A 19,385-nucleotide genomic window follows, 5' to 3' on the forward strand; every position below is an offset into this window, starting at 1 on the left:
GACTGCCTTGTAAGGCACAGGAATACTATAGAGCAGGAGTAAGCAGAAGTTGCTGTGAAAGGCCAGATATTATGTGCTGGAGACTTTGAGAGCAATATGATCTCCATTGTGTTACTCTATTATGCCCAACTGGTGCCAAGCATGCATAATACATGTAAACTAGTGAGTGAGACTGTGTACAAGTAAAACTTTTCATAAATGCTAAATTTTAATTCTGTGCCATTTTTGTATGCCAAAAATATCTTATTTTTTTTCCAGATAGTGAAAAAACTGTAAGGATTTTTTTTATCTAGTACGTCATGTCAAAAACATCAAGACAAATATGTGTTGTGGTTTACAGATCCCTGATCATCACAAATCTGCTATTCCATCATGTCTTTGATTCGGGTTCAGATGATAAAAAGAGTTTTCAAATGTTTTTAGAGACTAGATGATAAAGAGGACCTGCATCTGATTAGGCTCAAACCAGACAATGAGACTAGAAATGTTGTTCTCATTCCCTTTCTGTGAGCTAGCAGGTATCCTGTTGGAACCTCACCGATGACAGCAGCACTAAATGTGGACTACCCTCAGGTCTGCAACATTGCAACACAGTAGAGAGAATGAGAGTTGTATCTGTCAGTTGGAGTGGGAAATGGAAAAGACACAAATGAAATTGGGTTTAGTATATATTTAATACCATATTTATAAAACATCACTTCAGATATCACTGTAAAATTAGTAACTCTATATTTTATATTCCCTTTTTCCTGTGAAGTTTTTAAGATCCGCTGTATGATTTATATTTATAGCACAACTTAGTGCCATTATCCATGTTGCAAGTGTTCTTTGGCCACATGTAACCGGTGGCCAGTATACCTGACAGCAGGTCTAGAAGCTTCCTAAAGTCAGGAGATACAAAGTTAATGATATTTAGTTAAGTGGACTCAATTATTTTTATATAAGATTAATAGACTTGAATGATAATTTACAGCTAAAATGATTGAATTTTATACTTGTTGAGAGTTTATATTCTCTGTTTCCAAGCTTTTACTTGTCTTGTACTTGCTATCATAACTTTGCAATGTATGAAACATAAAAACCAAAATGTAGATGTCAAAGAAAAGTACTCTTTCTGGATGCACTGAGTCTGTTGCTTTTAAAGTATTTGCTAAAGACTAGATGCTAAAGAACACATGCATTCAATTAGGACCAGATTAGAAAGTAATATCTACAAAGCAAGCCATTGGAAAGAATTCTGAATTAAAAACGTAGGCAAAAATATAGGCAACCTTTTAACAGAATCACAAGAAACCTACATCTTTATCCTATATTACTATGACTGACAAAAAAACATGAATAAAATACTTCCAAATAGAATGAAGCGGTATCTACAAAGGATTATATACCACAACCAACTAGAAATTTATCCAAGGATTAAAGGTTGTTTTAATATAGAAGACAATTGATTTAATACTCCTTATTAGTACAATAAAAGACAAAAACTACACGATCATCTCAGTAGACATTAAAAAAAAGCACTTAACAAAATTTGCCTGACACAGAAACTTACACACAACTGTTTATATCATTATTCCTTAAAAACAGGGACAACCCAAATGTCTATTAAATAAGTTGGCAAAATGTAACATATCTACAGATAGTATATTTTTTTCAATAGTAAAAAGGGAAAGAAACATATAACCTGTGTCAACTGTGTAGACATGGAACTTAAAGAATTTGGTAATGACAAAGCTATGTGTGTCATGATCATAATTAATTGAGAAGTGTCTAGAAGAGGCAAATGTACAGACTCGAGGGTGATAAGTGATTTCCAAGGCCTAAGATGAGTGACTGTGAATGGATATGAAGTTTCTTGTGGTTTTGCTGTAATGTCCTGTATTTAGATAGCTGTAATCATTGTGGGAGTTGCACATCTCTGTTAATAAACTAAAATGCCTGAATCACATATATCAAAAGGAATGTCTTATAGGGTATGAAATGAATCTCAATAAAGCTGTAGAAAATGAATGATTCTGATGGAGGCTTTAAACTTTGGATATTAATAGTCAACGTTGATTGAACGAATTCTTCTTAATGCATGCCAAGAGCTTGTCATCCTATCACATCACCACAGCAGCAGCAGAAGGGGCAAGAGTAATCTAAGCACAGTTGGGAAGGCTAAGTTACTTGTCCCTGCTACATGCTAGTAAGTTACAAGGCTGAAAGCCATACCCAGAGCCCCTGTGCCAGACTGCTTTCTGACTACATGTTTGTATATGCCTGTAGCAGGCAGGGTTCATTGAACTCTGGGATGTCATCTCAAAGAGGGTATTTATTTATTCACTTACTGTTTATTTTATTGTTGCTGTTGTTGTTTGAAGTAGTCTTACACTGCAGACAAGGCTGGCCCCAAGCTTATGACAGTCCTACAGCCCTGGGCTAGAAAATTCAAGGAATTCAGATGTGAATCACTATGGCCAGTTCTCAAAGAACACAGTTATTAGATGATGCAAATTTTTCAGTGGAAACTATTGAATTCTGAAAGTCTTTCACCAATATTTCAATTCATTTTTTTTCTAAAACACAAATTAGGATTGCATCTTTAGTATCTATGTCATACGATCTGGTGCAGGTCATTTATCTGCCACTCTCTGATACAGGAATTAAAGTTTGATCCCAAGCTATCTCACATCATTTCCACTTATCTTTACTGAGCACTGAGTCACCACATACTACTGGGCTTTGGGACTGCACCAATGAAACATGTATGCCAGTATACTGCAGAACAGTCTCTGAGCAGCTCTTACTGAGTGGTGAGAAGAGAAGATGCCTGGACTGGTTCCTTTCAAATTTCCTGGTTTTAAAGATGCATTCTACTAGGATAGGTCCAAAATTTTCCTTGTGGATTTACCTTGTATCATGTGCATCTAGAGAATTCACTGTTCACGATATTTAAGGAAAAGATAATTCTACTTCGTAATTCTGTTATGGTTACTTTCAACTAGGAAGGATTTGGACCTACCTTCCTTTTCATCTTACCACCAAAGAAAATGAAAATGAAGGTTATGGGAACCAAATTGTGAAAAAAGCAGGGAGGAAAGGACCCCAGCTGTGGAGACCCTTGTGATTAGTGTGCTGTTAACATTAGTGTACGTATTCAATAACACTGGTGTTAGTCATAGCTCAGAGACAGTCCCACATGCCAAGACCAGAACCTTTTAAAGGGTCAGTGAATACTCTTCTGTAATGTAGAATGGGAGATTAGCTTTGGATGCTCCCTGGCAATAACATTCAGTTACTTTTTTTTATTTTTATTTTTATTTTTATTTTTATTTATTTATTTTTTTTTTTGCTCTTGGTTTTTTCATCTTTCCAATAGTTCTACTTTTGACAGACATTTAAAATTCCAAAACATCAGATTGTATATTAGTCTAGACCCTGTCCTGCAAAGTCTCTTTGAGATGACATGGAAAGACGGGGAAAGGAGCCAAACACAACCCTAAAATCTTATCCTACTACGGGACCTCTTGAGGAGTCAGTGTATATCTGGTTTTCTAATGCCGTCCACAGTTGAAGGTCTAGCCTGCTTGTACTGAATCTCATCACCCAATGACTGGTGGACATGGGATCTCCTTTTTCTTGCTAGGTTACTTACTCTTTAAGGAGAAAAAGGAATATGAGAATAGATAAACGATGAGGCTTTTCTCTGTGTCTGTTTCCTTCACATCATCTTCTAGTCCCTGGGTTATGGTGCTCAACCACACTAGACCAAATTAATTTCCATCTGCAAAGCTATGCAGAGCCATAACAAGCAAAGAGTGTGTCTGAGTTGAACAGTTGTGATCAGTTGAATTAGCTTTGTGATAAGAAAAATCTCTCCTAGAATTGTATGTTCACTTAGGAAGTTAACCCAGTTCAGCTCGAGTTGATATCCCTTGATCTTTTAGAAAATAAAGTACTGCCCAGTGCAACTGGAAAGAACACTATCAACACATGTTCTAAAAAACAGTAGATAAGTTACACTTTTTTGGCAAGAAATTCAAACATGGGATTCAAATTACACTAAGAAGAGAAATTCAGATTACATATGCTAGATTTGTATGTGAAACCTCAACTTGATTTAGATGCCTATTATGGTTACATGAATTTAGTCACAGGACTTGTTACTGTGCAATCTTTGCAGTCCTCAGATTTCCTGTGTTCAGATTAGGAGTGATTTTTATCTATTTTGTGACTTGAAAGGGTGGAAGAAACTACAATGAAGTGTTTGACATGGGGCCTGATCCATAGCAAAGTGTCAATGAAGATAAGCCATTATTGTTACTTGGGTTTTTTGTTTTGTTTTGTTGTTAATTTGTTTAAGACAGGGTTTCACTATGTAACCCTGGTTGGTATAACTCATTACAGTTGGAGGAAGGCTGGCAGAGATTTACCTTGGGTGCTGGGATAAAGGCATGTGCTGCCAAACCCAACTATTTGCTATCTTATTTGTTTGGGAACGAATCTTAGAGGGTAGGGAGATTGAGACTGGGTCTTCCTGTGTAGCCCTGGCTGTCCTGGAACTTGGCTATGTAGACCAGGCTGACTTCACACTCAGAGATTTGCCTGCTTGCTTCTGCCTCCTGAGTGATAGGGTTAAAGGTGTGTACCACCACTCAAGCTTTCTGCTAATTTGAGTGACATTTATAGGACAATCGATGGGGAAGTATGATATAAAAGAGTGGTTCTCGACCTTCCTAATGGTTCACCCCTTTAATACAGTGACTTCCCCAACCGTAAAATTATTTTGTTGCTACTTCATAACTGTAATTTTGCTATTGTTATGAATCACAATGTAAATATATGATATGCAGGGTATCTGATATGTGACCCCTGTGAAAGGACTATGACCCACAGATTGAGAACCACTAGTATAAAAGAAGGGCCAATGGATTCTTCCAGACAAGAGTTAGGACCTAGCTTTCTCACTGTGTGATCTCGGCCTCCTTTCTGTCCTTCATGCTTCATGTTTGGCAGGCCTGTAGTAACTGTACAGGCTTATTTGTGGGTTGGGACAATACATTTGAAAGGTCTACCTATATTGCTTGGCATGTTGAAAGGTTTCAGTAAACACTAGTTGAGTATGAAACTTCCATTTGCAAAGAATGTCTGTCGAAGGCTAGTTCCCACTCTCCTCAGGCGGCTTCACTCTCCTTTTATTTGGTTTGTGGCTTTCATAAATAGTTTACAGATATTTTTGGCTTCTAGTAAGCAGTGTGTTTCTCTTATGTCTCATGTTTTGGAAAATTGACCAAGTGCTAGCTTGCATAATAAGCTCCTTTTAAATCCCTTAGGTTAATTAGTGGACTACTTAGAATGTAGCCCAGGAAGAGAGTTTGGTACCTATTGGAAAATTCAGTTAGGATTCCTTGCTGTGGTCTAGAGTAGGAGCCACTCTTCCAACCAGGATTTGCCAAAACACAATTCTGTGGTAAGGGGGACTTACAAAGGAGAAATATGTAATGTAGATATTGTTGCTTTCAGCACTTGTTCAGGAACACCTCACTGTGGTGCTGGTGGGCACTTCACCCCAGAGCTTCTGGCTTAAGTTGTGATTGGCAGTAAGTCTAGGAATCCTCACTTTAATAAACTTTTCTAAGAATTCTTCGCCCATGGTCAAGAGTCAGTGGTTTACTCGGATTGGATTAGTTGGGTCACACTCCACATCCACTCAGAACCTCACAATGCTAAGTGTGTTCATTTGTGCTGAAACAAGACATGTGTATACACTAGAAGACCACCCACGTTGTCTTCTAGATCCACAGTTTCACTGCAGCCATTCTAACAGGCTCTTCCCAGATGACCCAGTGCTGTTCAGCAAGATCTCATGAGGTTCTATGCTGTGACACCTGACTCTGGTTTGGAGTGAAAACCTTAAGTGTTGCCTCCTATCATTCCAGAAATCACAGGTTGTTGGGTACAAATATGTTCTTTGTTTTGCTCCTGTGTTTCCCTTAAATTCTTTTACTTTTCTTCATTATTGCTTTTAGGCTCTGATTGTTTTAAATTTTAATTAATTTATCCCAGTGCATCTATTTTACTTTAAAAACTATTAAGCCATACCTTCGTCAGTCACATAGGGTCAATGTAATTTTCATGTTAGTAGGCCACAAGAGGACAACCAAGACCTATATGGCACAGTTAAGCTATACAATAACATTTTACTTGCTTAATAACATTGTTACTAATAGATTTATTGAGGCATACTCTAGATACAGTAGGTCTTGCATATTTAAAGTGTACAGTATGGTAGGGCAGACATGGGTAGTTACCCACTAATGAGAGCATGAGCTCAGTCAGAAAGTACTGCAGTCACCACCCTTAGAAGTCTTCTCCCATCTCTTCCTCCATCCTAGTCCCTACATTTCTAGGTACTTTATACTTTTTAACTAAGTTACTTTCATTTTCTACAAGTTTATGTGAATGGACACAGTATCAATAGCTATGTTCTCTCAGAATAATTAATTTGAGATTCGCTTGTGGTGTTGTATAATTCTTATTGCTGAACAATATTTCATTTTATGTATATATCACAACTTGATTATCCTTTCAACTGTTGATGGACATTTACATTGTTTGCAGATCGGGTTTAGTACAAATAAAAACCTCTGTGAACAATTCATGTTCAAATTTCCCCCCCCTCCCGGTGTGTGTGTGTGTGTGTGTGTGTGTATACGCGCGCGTGTGTGTGTCTGTATAAAGTACCTAAGGATAGAATGGTTATATCATGCCTGGTTAAGGTTTTCATATCATACCATTTTATATTTCTAGCTGTAATGGAACTGCTTCTGACTCCCCTGCATCTTCACCAGCATTTGATATGGTTAGTCTTTTTAATTTAAGCCATTCAGATAGCTAGATGGTATTAATTCAGTATGGTTTCATTGAGAATTCTCAACTATTAAGCATTTTTCTTTTATATATTTGTCATCATGCACTGTCTTTGGTGGGGTTTCTTTTTACCTTTGACCCTTGGACAGAGGAGCACTGTTTTCTCACTTCTGAGTTCTGTAAGTTCTTTGTATATTCTGGGCACAAGTTGTTTATGTTTTGAAGATCTTTCCCACAGTCTGTGGTCTCTCTCTAATCATCTTCACCATAGTTTGAAGAAAAGTTGCTCTTAGGCTTGATGAGATCTAGTCTCGCAATATTTTCTTTTATGGATAAGACTTTTGGCATTATGTCTCAGAAACCTTTGCTTGACTTAAGATCTCAAAGACTGCCCCCTATTCTCCCCGTGGGGATTTTTGGGTTTGCTTTACTTTTGAGTGAATGCTCTTTGAGTTAATTCTTGTGTTTGTTACAAGGTAAAGATTGGTATTCTTCCTTGTTAATATGAATGGCTATAGTTGTCACCATTTCTTGAAATGATACTATCTTCCACTGGGTTACATTCATTTAGAGGGGAACCAGTTGTGTGGCTTTTGGGATTTCTTCTTGTTTTCTCTCTGAAATGACATCAGTTACAGATGTCACAGAATCTTATCAAGAACATGAAAATCAAGTTGTGACTAAAAACACTAATAGCAAGCAGAGGATGCTCACAGGGAAACCACATGATCACATGGTCCCCATGCCCCTTTTAGTTTGTTTTTATTCATTCATCTATTCTTTTCAAACTTTGTTGATTACTTGGGAAATCCCATAGATTCTTCTAGATTGAATATATCACTTAAAAGTAGATTTGATTATGGCTTGTGTTATGATTGCTCCAGGGAGAGGAACCTATTGACACATCACAAAACATTTGCAATATTCTGAAACAGGAAGCTTAGTTGAAGTGACCTAGTTGATTCCATTTTACTTTAGCAAAAACCTTCAGAAAGCAAACAGTACTCAGATTAAAGGTAGGATTAACTTCTCCGTATGCAGCTAAATACATAAGCAGTACATGTAAATATTTAATAAGTGAATATGAAAGGCCTCTTATAAACACAGAACCAATAAACATCTTCAACAAAGTGCAGGAAGACAGTTTGCATTTTGCTTGATATAATGTATTTTTCTTTTCATTCAGTGAGATTAACAAACCATGATTTCATCATTAGTCAACAAGATAGTAGGGAGACCATCAAAGCAGACTAGGGAAAGTCCTGATTGATCTGTGCCAAGCCAATGTTTGTAGCTAGCAGCTGTGTTACCACTGATGCTAATTCACACAGTGGGGTTCTCCTTTCATTTCCCAAATTGGGTGACTGTCCTGTTATATGATGCAAGCCCATTGCTGCTGCTGGGGTTGTGAATTAGGTCAGTTTTCTTCCCTCTCTGGCCTTCGCCCTCATAGGCAGGTTGTGGTCCAGGACAGTTTCAGCCTTTTTGCCCTTAAAACAAAACAAAACAGCAGAAAGGCCTTTTCCTAAAGTTGTGCAAAATCATGTATCAAGTCAAAGGATTTTTAATGAAAAAAAATCAGTTTGATGTAACAAAATACTCAACTGTACAGGTTTTTAATTTTTAGCTTTTATTTCTTTTTTAAAATTCTTAAATCATGAACAGAAGAGAATAAGTCATGAAAACAAAGACCAAGAGGATGTGTACTTCTGTCTCTTCTGGCTGAGGTGCTTTGGTTTCTTCTCTGATTTGCTAAAGCAAGGGTTCTCAGCAGCCCTCACTCTCTAGGCTGAGGCTGAATGGCCAGATCCTAAGAAGCCTGTCCCCTTAGCTCAGCTAGTTAGTGGGACATGCACCTTTCTACATGAGTAAATTACATTCTTCCTGTCAAAGTCAAGTAACAAATCACATTTGAGGATTTCCTTATTTATCTGAAATATAGAGGTTTTATGAAACAAAAGGTGGGTGAAGTGAAGCATACAGCTGATTTAGACTAGGCTGGTCTGTTATGGGTAGGTTTTTCCACCAGTTGGTCTGGTCCCACTGCCACACCAGCCCCAAATAACACACAGAGACGCTGTGTTTGATATAATGCTCTTGGACAGTTACTAGTTTCTTATTGGCTAACTCTGTCTTAAATATTAACCCATTTCTATTAATCTAAGTATTTCCACATGGTCTCATCTTACTGGAGAGAGGGGCTGGCGTTCTCTCCATCCTCCATCTTGAATCTCCTCCCTACTACTTCCTCCTCCTTGTCTCCTAGTCCCGCCTGTCTTGCTTTCCTATTGGCCAACAGTGTTTTATTCATTAACCAATAAGAGAAACATATGTACAGAATTACATCTCCTGTCATCTCCTCTTTTCTGTCTAAAATATAAAGAAGGGTTTTAACCTTAACATAGCAAAATATATAACAAAACAGCAAACAAGAACCATAGTTAACAATATTTAGTCCATTAACATTTAGTAAGATTTAAAGAAATATTTCATCATCTATCCTATCTTCATGAGTCTAAAGTCTTATATGTAACTTATCTTTAATCCTAACTAAGGAAAACTATAACCCGTAACTATTTGTCTTCAACTCCATCAAAGACCAGAGAAGGATAATATATAAACTCTAGAAATGACTGAGACATCTCACTACCTGGTCAGGCATCTGAAGTTCTTCTGTAATGTTTCATCTTTAGCCCATAGGCCATAGTGTGTATGGCAGATTCCTCAGCAAAGCAGGAAACTTTAATCTTTCCACCTGTATTGGCAGTTTGTCAGTCACTTTTCTGTGTCCTGCAGAATGTCTGGCAGACTCTTCCATGAAGCAGGAGCCCTATAGCAATGTCCATCTTGTATCAGCAGTGACTTTCCTATAGGCCCTGCATGTCCAGTTTATACAACATAAAGTCAAACAGTCCAGACAAGAGCAGTATCTTGTCCAAATGGCTAGTCTTGCCATATTGGAAGCAAACTCCATAACATGTTCTTTAATGTCCATCTTCCTTTCTGACGCAGGTGGTGTTGCCAGGAGCAATTGTGCCTCATTGTTAAGAAAAACCCTAAACAATTTTAAATGCCATATTCTGTAGGTCATTGAAAGGTTTGAAGAATGCCTGTCCATCTCAAATATATCTCTCTATATCTAGAAAACCTAACTCACCTAACTATAAGTTTTGACTATTATAGGTAAAAACCTAACTTAAGCTTTGACTATTATAGGTAACTATTTATAATCTGTACTAAATGATACATTTCTAAATGAGCTATATAAACACAACACCTAAACAAGAGGAGAAATATACATATCACAAAATTGACCTTAAATTGTATCAATAGATGAAAATCCATTCTAAAACAAAGTATTCATATCTATACCATAATCCCATTTATACCTTTAAAGAGATTGGTTGTGGTCATTAACCATTTATAACCAACCTCATTTAAATGAAAACAAACATTTATAGACAATATTTGTGAATTTGGGCATCGTTCTTTCCAAACTGCTTCTTGCTGGTAGGGGGCACTGTCATGGGGAATCCTAAGAAGTCTTGGCTATAGTCTGTAAGGCTGCCTTGTTGCAACTGTTTTGAATGTTGGATCACCTGGGACTCTGTTTCAGGGGGGGTCTTGCTTGATCAAACCATGTTAGTCTGGAAAGAATCCACAGCTTTTCATTTTCTGTGGAAACAAAAATAGAAATCCTTTTTCCCAGTAACCTGTCCTTAGACTTAAATTTTGGAGTCAAAGTATTTTTAAAATATATAAATTGAATTAATCCAGCAGCATTTCTTTTAACAGTTGTTGTTATTTCCTCAGCAGTCAAGCGATACAAAGACAATATAATACCATACAGTATCCAGATTTTCTCTGTGCTTTCCATCTTTTTGTGGCTTTTTTATTACTCTATTTCTTCTACTTCTATTTTTTTTCTTTTTTTTTTTTGAGACAGGATTTCTCTGTGTAACTTTTATCTGTCCTGGAATTAACTCTGTATACCAGGTTTACTTTGAAATCACAGAGATCTGCTTGCTTCTGCCTCCCAAGTGCTGGAATTAAAGGCATGTGCCACCACACCCAGCTACTCTCTCTGTCTTTTTAAACCATTTTATCCTGTTTCCTTTTCTTTCCCAAGCCTGCGTATATTTTAAAATACACTGTAAAGCTTTAGAGGTTTTTCTTAATCTTAATCTGTCTTTATCTTTTTGTGACCACGAGTCTTTATCTGATAAATAAGCCACAGCTGTATTAGCTGCCGTCTATCAAAGATGGCGGCGGGTACTTTTACCGCCAGAACTGAGAGCTGTGCTCACTGCCTTGGTCTACGCTGCCATCCAGCAGCATGTTGCCAGCTTGGATATGTGGTCACTGTCATTGCCAGCTCTCATACACACCAATGAATTGTTAGACGCGCTTCTTAAAAGTCCTAAAAGTCATGCAGTTTTTTGCTGTTTATGCTGAGTCAGGAAACCTCCCTGAAAGGAGCCGCACAAGTCTCTGCTTATCTCTAGCAAAACAGAGCCCAACCAAGAAAAATGCTGCTATCAAGAAGCCTTGCTTGTCTCTTTTTTTTTTTTTTTTTTTTTTTTTTTTTTTGTAAAACCCTTTCTTAAGCTTTTGTTAAATTTTAAATAGAAGTTCTTTGGTCCACGTTGGAAGCCATTTGGCTAGGAGTATATTTGTCCTGGCGGTCCCACCGCCATGCCAGCCGCAAATAACACACTGAGACACTGTATTAGATATAAAGCTGTTGGCCTGTTTCTAATGTTTCTTATTGGCTGGCTCTGTCTTAATGATTAACCCATTTATATTAATCTAAGTACTTCCACGTGGGTCTTACCTTACCAGAGAGAGGGGCTGGTGTTCTTCTCTCTGTCTGTCCACCATCTTGGAACTCCTCCTTACTCTTTCCTCTCTCCTCTGTCTCCTAGTCCCACCTATCTTGCTTTCCTGTTGGCCAACAGTGCTTTCATTAACCAATAAGAGAAACATATGTACAGAATGACATCTCCCATCACTGGTCATAAGATCCTGTGCATAATTTTCAGAGGAACCCTAGTCACAGCACAGCTAGAGACGAGGAGCCAGCACAGAGAAGCCACCATGGAGACAGTACGTGGTGAGAAAGGCTCGAAGCTGCCTGCGGGCATTCTAGGTCCAGTGTGGGCTCTGCCGCTCCACGGGGACAGGTCACTAAGTCATTCCTAAATCTCTGAGTCCTGTTTTTTTCCAACTATAAAGTGGAGTGCTAACTCTGGCCTCTCACAAATGAAAAGATTAAAATAAGGTGTGTGGAAACAAACTTCGTAGAAGAGGCACTTGGTCAACAGCAGCATTAGAACGGAGCTGTGATGACAGGTGAAAGCTTCTAGATGGGTTGTTGGCTTGTTTTATTTTTTGACACCCCTTCCCTAAGTTCTTTTGCAATTCTGGGAATTGAACCTAGGGCTTTGCACATGTTAGGTAAGCACCCTGGCACTGAGCTATTTCCCCAGCCTGCTCCCATGGTTCTAAGTGACAGTAGTATATTTGAACACTCATGGGATCTTTTGAAAAGTAGCCACAGCTATGTGCCCTCAAGCCCAAGTTGTATTTACTCTAGAGGTAGAGCCCAGACACACAAAAGGGCTGTGAGTGTCTGAGCTTCCTAGGTACAGTCAGTCTTCCTACTGTGCATCATCCCCTGCATGAGAGATGAAGCTAGAGATGAGGAAGAAGGGAGCTCCAGAACCTGCTTGCTGAAAACTCAACCTGGGATAGGCTTTCTACAGTTTCTCACCTCTGTCACCCTCACTTCCAAAGGCTTCACAAGCCTTGCTGGGACTCACTGACTCAGCAAATGTGCCTGAAAATCACACACACACACACACACACACACACACACACAAACACACACACACACACACACACACACCAGATAGAACCCCTGCTCTGGCAACTTCAGTCTTGTGAAGAAGTAGCTGTACAGGGTTAGTGTCATGGGTAAAGCATAGTGGGATGGGAAGAGAAGGTGCCAAGCTCTGAGGGAAGGGTGGGAGAGGAAGCTAGTGATTAGAAGGAGGTGTCCAGAGGGAGGTCGGAAGGAACTTTCTCAAGTAAGCCAAGGAAGGAAAGCCTTGCCTACAGATGAAGTGGTTCTCCTTCAGAGACCCAGAGGCGCTTCCAGGAAGAGAGTGTGGTTTTTGTGGGGTCCCAGTGGTAGATGGGTAGTGGAGAAGATCGTGGGAACAAAGGCTAGAAGCATATTCATGTTGTATTGATTTCCATAATCTGCATAATCTGCATTTCACGGATAGTGTTTTGAAATTGCTGTTACCACTGAAAAGCTGCCTTGGTTCTTTTTCTTTCTGGTGAAAATTGAACAGATTAATTTGATTTATTCCTTGGTATTTCAGAAGGATAAGAAATGCCCACTATGTGTATTTTTTTTTTTTTTTTTTTTTTTTTTTTTTTTTTTTTGTCATTCACATTTCTGTGTAAGCTAGAATCAGGAGGTACAACCCTGAAAGTTTAGAAGGAAGAGGGAATACTCAGTCAGTGTATGTAGGGTTTGGTTTAAGAAATACACATATACTAGAGAAAATGGGCATCTTCAGAAAGGGGATCTTTTGTGCAGGTCTGTTTTCTGTTTCTTAAAAGGTATCTTAGCTCTGAGAAGGGACCAACCTTAATTAAGGTCATTAATGTGTGAAAAAAAAATTAACCAACTTCAGAAACTGTAGAGAGCAAACACCTTGTATGAAAATGGCCTTGAAAAGCCTTTTGTGGGTTTTTTTTTTTTTTTTTTTTTTTTAGTCCCAGATAACAAATTATTTTCTTTGTGAAGAACCAAATTACCTTCCCCTCACTGTGGCATTGCTGTGCCCAGGATCCTGGAGCACTGTGGCTCTTATAGGGATACTCCTAATATCAATCTTGAAGTCTATTCAAACAAGCATGGGAGGCAGAGTTAGTCCGTGCCAACATTCCTGCTGAGAATTAGCCCAGTTTCACATGTGTGTGGGAACCCCTACTCTCCACTGTGCCTGCGTGCTGGAGTCTCTGCAGGGAGTGCAGCCTTAGGAAATAGTGATAGGGATACTATCGCATACTCTTTCATAAGGAGCCTTGTGTGGGGAAACTCAAAACAGGCCAGCCTTTCTACTGTCCCCAGCAGCTGTGCAGCTCTTGGGGAAAGCTACAGTCTCGTGGAGTATAGGCCCAGGAGTCCCTCCCATTTGTCCTTTTAAACTCCAGTTAGCCAGTGCTAAGGGATCAATTTGCTGTTTGGATTGAGCTTTCTTTCTGCAGGTGAAGAAGCTGAAGCCCAGGAGGTGAAGGGGCAGTTCTGAACTGAAGTTTGTTAGGAGCAAACTCACTTTAGGGTACCCAGGATTTTCCTCTTCTTTCCTTTCTTTTCCTTTCCTTTCCTTTCCTTCCTTCCCTTTCCTTTCCTTTCCGAAGGCAGTCTCATCATGTAACTCTAGTTGGCCTGGAACTAACTATGTAGACCAGACTGGTCTTAAACTCACAGAGATCTGTCTGACTCTGCTTCCTGAGTGCTGGCAGTAAAGGTGTAGGGCATTATGCCCAGCAAGCATAGGACTTCTAATCTTTAGGAACCAAACTACTCCATAAACCTACATATGGTTATACTTGCCAGGTACATTGTCCCAGAGATGTGATGGGAGTGATAAAAGTGTGCTGTGAAACCTTTTCAGATAGCAAAAGATGATAGACTGAAAACCAGGTCCTTATGATCTCTATTTATGCCATATATGAGATTTAGTTTCCCAAGCTGATTTTTCTCTTTTCATCTATACATTGCCTATTTCATTCAGATTGGCATGGCTTTCATAGTTTGTCCACTATCTTTATCCTTAAGCCTCCTTTATGCACCAGGCACTTCCAAGCTTCTGGACATACAAGCTCCTGTTCCCCAGGAGTATGTATGGAACATACTCCTGGGGAACTACACCTGAGCCCTCCCACCTAAGAAGCGTAGTCAACCCCAGAGGTTTGTTTTCTGTTTTCAATCACTTTTTCTTAGACTTCCTAATCCCATAGGTTTTGATGTGACACCTTTCCAAGGAATTGTGAATGTAATACCTTAGTTTGGTTTTCATGGCTTGAAGACATATAGCATAGGTTCTCCCTGAACTTCAATTTTAAGCACACCATTTCCCCCTACTTTGGGGTTGTATTGGTTCTGTTTTACCTGTGTAGTAATGGTAATAAGGAATACTTCCTGTTTGGAGCCGCTTAACCTATCTCCACTGTGCAATCCAGGGAAGATTCATGTGTTAGCAGTATGTTTCTCAGAGAGTTTGACCTGTAAACTAAGAACACCATGGGTAGGCACATGATGCCTCACCCTTCAGAGTGGCCTGACTGGGTCAGTTGTACTGAAGAACTACGTTAATGTAAAAGTGCCTCTATGGTTTAATCTTCTTGGGCCTAGTATTAATTAAGAGTCAGATTTTTTTAAATGCACTTAAGAGCCAGCCACACTTATTGGATACCTGCTAGGTTTACATAAGAGTCTTTCTGGCTTCAATTTCCTTGTTGGTGAGAAACTAAGTCAGCCTTGCACCTGGCAGAGAGTAGAACTGTGAGTATGTGCTGAATGAAGGTCATCTGCAGCAGGTACATTTTTAGAATTGTCCTGGTCTCACATCACCCCAGAAGGAAGTGGTTCTCCCATTGCTACCAAATCCTTCTCTCCTAGAGGCTAACCTTTGTCCAGAGTCAAAGAAGAAAGGCATTATTCTTTGGCATGCAAAAGGAAAGTTGGCATGCAAAAATTATTCTCTGATGATCGTGGACTGCATAGTTGGTTACTGTAGCCATGAAAATAGTAATTGAACAACATACCTAGCTGCAAAACCTGACACCTCACAGAATGTCCTGGTGATCCATTCATCCCTGATGAATGTCAGGGAGTGAGGCTCACAGAAAAACAGAACCAGGTGGGTGGTACTTTCTTTACCTGCCCTAAACATTTACTCAACATGTTGCTCAATGTAAAACCCATAGCTTCTCCTTGATGCAGCTTCCTTTTAAACACAGGAGTTGCTATTCTCCTTCCCCATCAGTTTATTAGTGTAGCGATAAGATGTGTGGTTTGTGACACACACTGCATCTTTAGTGACAGAGAAAGGGAGGCAGAACAGAGGACAATGTAAGGAGCGATGCGCAGACCCCTAAGCTTGGGTCTTACAGACAGCCTGCTATTGACTAGCTAGGTAACCTGGTAATTAATGTTTATTAGTGTCTGACTCTTAAATCTGTTGTTTTCTAGAATGAGATAATGTGTCTCCCCAAGGTTTGTGGGCAGCATAAATGAATCAAGACATATAAATGTCTGCCCTACACTCACATGAAGGACATGCTGATGAATTCCAGTAACTGTCTTCTTTGACAAATCACTTACTTGTCTATCTCTTAAGATATTGGAATGTAACTGCATCAATTACAAAGAACAGAGAGGGCGAAGCACATTGAAATTCCTCAAAGAGGAAGAAGTCACAGATGGCCAAGTTTTCAGGGACTCCAATAAGTGATGGCATGGAGTCAAAGAGTGGCTGGTTCTTCAACTGCCCATAGACAGGTTCCTCCCTCTCCCTGGTGTCTCAGGCTTTAGTTGTAAGTTCTGCTTCACTCTGTTGTCTGTCAGACACAAAGGGCCAGAGACTGCCTTTGTGTCTGTGTGTTTTCTTCTCAGAGGAGAGAAAAAAAACTTGTTTGCTTTTCTGGAAACATAGCCTTTACTAGGCCCAAGTCTTCCTAAGTACTTTGCCTAGAGGTAGAAGAGACCTAAGCTGGAAGGACAGCAAAGGAGAACTTTGGCTGGTGAACCAAAGTCAGTCCATTAATATTCATGACCAGATTTTAGCATTTACTACACCTTGATGAGTAACATTTTTTGTGGGAATCAAGAAACTGATTCTATCTTTCAGAGATACGACTTCTCTGAAAACAACAAATTATTCTTCTCTGGTGATCATGGACTGTGTATCTACTGTAGACATGAAAATTGTCATTGAACAAAATACTTCTTGACAAAAAAAAAAAAATAAGGTTGTTTCCTCGGAATGAGGCCATTTTTTTTTTTTCTTCAAAGAATTACAGTGAAAGACAGAAGCATTCAGTGCAATTAGTGCACATTGTTGACAACTGTGGCTTATCCTGAAGTAATTATCATGCATGTAGATAGTTGGGAGATCTGAGGGAGACATACATTGGAAAGTCTGGTGGTACCTCCTCTTACAGCCACCCAGATGTCTTTGCATTGAACTTCGAAGAACAGACCCTTCTTGCCCCTCACCCTTGTGAAGTTTCTGTCCTGCCCAGTCCCACAGCCATTTAGTTCCACATAAACACACAGAGGCCTGTATAGGCCACATGGCAGCTCAACATTTCTATGAAGTGACCTGTGTTCTCTAGTATGATAGCCCATGTTGCAGGTGGATCTTCTGAGGCCATCATTGGGGTATAGTTTTTGCATAGGACATCCATCAGAAACCTCTGCCAAAAGGAAGATAGATCACCGCGCAGACTTAACAGTGTTAGCCACCCACATTGGGCATGGTGGGGCATATACGGCGCTGCAGTGAGGTCTTGTGTTAGACAAGGCCTTTGTAGCCTGCTGCCATCAATGAGTGCATGTGGGCCATCCCCAGAGTGTCCATCCATGCTTGGGCACACTTTGAGGGGTCTGGCATCTGTTTTTCTTCAGAAAGAATCCTCAGTCCATGAGGTAACATGCTCTTTCTTGAGCAGAGTCTTCCTATGGCACTTCCCTATTTCCATTTGACACATTCAGTTTCATCATGACTGATATCTACTTAGTGTCAAATGTTTTGTTGTTGTTGTTGTTGTTTAAACAGCCTCTTGTTCACTTGAATTCTAGATGAATTGCTTTTATGGTAGCATACTAGTTAGGAATAGACTCTCAACTATCTAGAACAATTTAAGTGTAGTCCAAAGCAGAGGAAACAGCCTAAGACTTGGTAAATTTGGAATTAAATTAGCAGGTTCTGTTTTGTTTTGTTTTTTTTTTTTTGTTTTGTTTTGTTTTTGTCTTGATATGGTGATTTTCAGGTGGGGTCAGTCCCCACCCCAAAGCAAGGGTCCCAAGGAAAAAGCCATAATGTGTTAGTGAAACTTTTAGTCACACGTTGCTTACCATTTATCTCCAACAAAATCTTCTGGCATGTGTCTTCCATGATGAAAGGAAAGCATCATTTCTATCCTCTTCAACAGGAGTGTTCAACTGCATCCCAGCAGTTTCATCCTCCCAAGCTGACCACGAAAATTGTCCCTTGGGATTTTTTTTTTCCTTTAGGATCAATTAACTGCCATGTCCTATTGTTGCTTGGAGCTGGCTTTGACCACTGACTGCTGCAGTGAGAGAGGTGTCAGCCCCTCTGCATTCCCTTCCTTTCAGGTTGGAAAGCTGATTCAAGAAGCAGCTGGAAGAAGTAACTTGAAGAGAGTCACTCTGGAGCTTGGAGGAAAAAGCCCTAATATTATTTTTGCAGATGCTGATTGTAAGTGACCCACAGATCTCTCATGTGTGTCAGAATGTTACCCTTCACTGTCGTCTTCTATATATCCACTCTTAGTGGAATATCAAGTGTCAGATCTGTGAAGGAAAGGGCATCATAATTCTCTGAGATTGTTTAGTATGGGAGAAAGAACACCTAGCCAACCACAGAACAGTTTAGGACCATTTTGACTTTCTGGTGTTGTAGAATGGGGTAGAAAAGGTGAAGGCATGGTCACTAATATTCGATGGAAAGACTCTGACACCTCAAATATAGTCTCTGCTTAGATGCAAGAAACCTGAAACTTCTCATCTGGGTCAAGTGGCTGGTCAGTCATCAAACAATAAATGCTGCTTCCAGAGGTCTGGCTACATTTCCCAAACCCATGCCAGCTTCTCTAGTTATTCATGCTAACCCCTTTGCCTTGCTCCCAGGGCTTTGGATGACAAACCTTACCAGAGGCATAGATTGGTAATATAGGAGGCATAGATTGGTAATATAGGAAACCCTTCCAGGAAGAGACCACCCAGACTGTGTGCTCTTATCCCGAAAAACTCTCCAGAATGAAATTCCAGAATCCCTTTTAGTCGTTCCTTTTCTTCTTCACAGCTTCCAGGCAGCACTCTTTCTCAGTTCTCCAGTCGGAGAAGTCAGGAGAACGTGCATTGGTTGAACCATATCCCACTAGGGCTTTGCAGAGTTCACCTTCAGCTTCTTTGTCAAGATTAGAGCTCTTGGGGGCTGAAGAGGTTTCACCTGAGGTCCATTCCTTGCACTCATGTCAGGTGGCTTACAGCTGACTAACTCAAGCTTCAGGGCACCTGCATGCATGTGCACATACCTACATGTAGACAGAAACACCTACACATAATGGAAACTAATAAAAATAAAACTCAAAAAATCAGATCTTGTGCCTCTTCCTCTTGAAGAGCAGGCAGTCTGCTGTCACGCCACTGACTCAGTCATCTATCAGCCAGCACACAGATGTATCATTATTACCTTGAAGTGTAA

At 39.7% G+C, this 19,385-nt stretch overlaps 1 protein-coding gene across 1 annotated transcript in view; it reads left to right on the forward strand.

Moving 5' to 3' along the window:
• Nucleotides 1-19,385, forward strand: part of Aldh1a2 (aldehyde dehydrogenase 1 family member A2) — a 78,190-nt gene that overhangs the window by 47,366 nt on the left and 11,439 nt on the right. The window contains exon 8 of the mRNA XM_051197911.1: nt 18,275-18,377. Coding sequence (XP_051053868.1) covers nt 18,275-18,377 — 103 coding nt within the window. The remainder of the gene's footprint in view (nt 1-18,274; nt 18,378-19,385) is intronic.

Source organism: Phodopus roborovskii, unplaced genomic scaffold, assembly GCF_943737965.1.
Source record: "Phodopus roborovskii unplaced genomic scaffold, PHOROB, whole genome shotgun sequence".
Classification (NCBI taxonomy): Eukaryota; Metazoa; Chordata; class Mammalia; order Rodentia; family Cricetidae; genus Phodopus; species Phodopus roborovskii.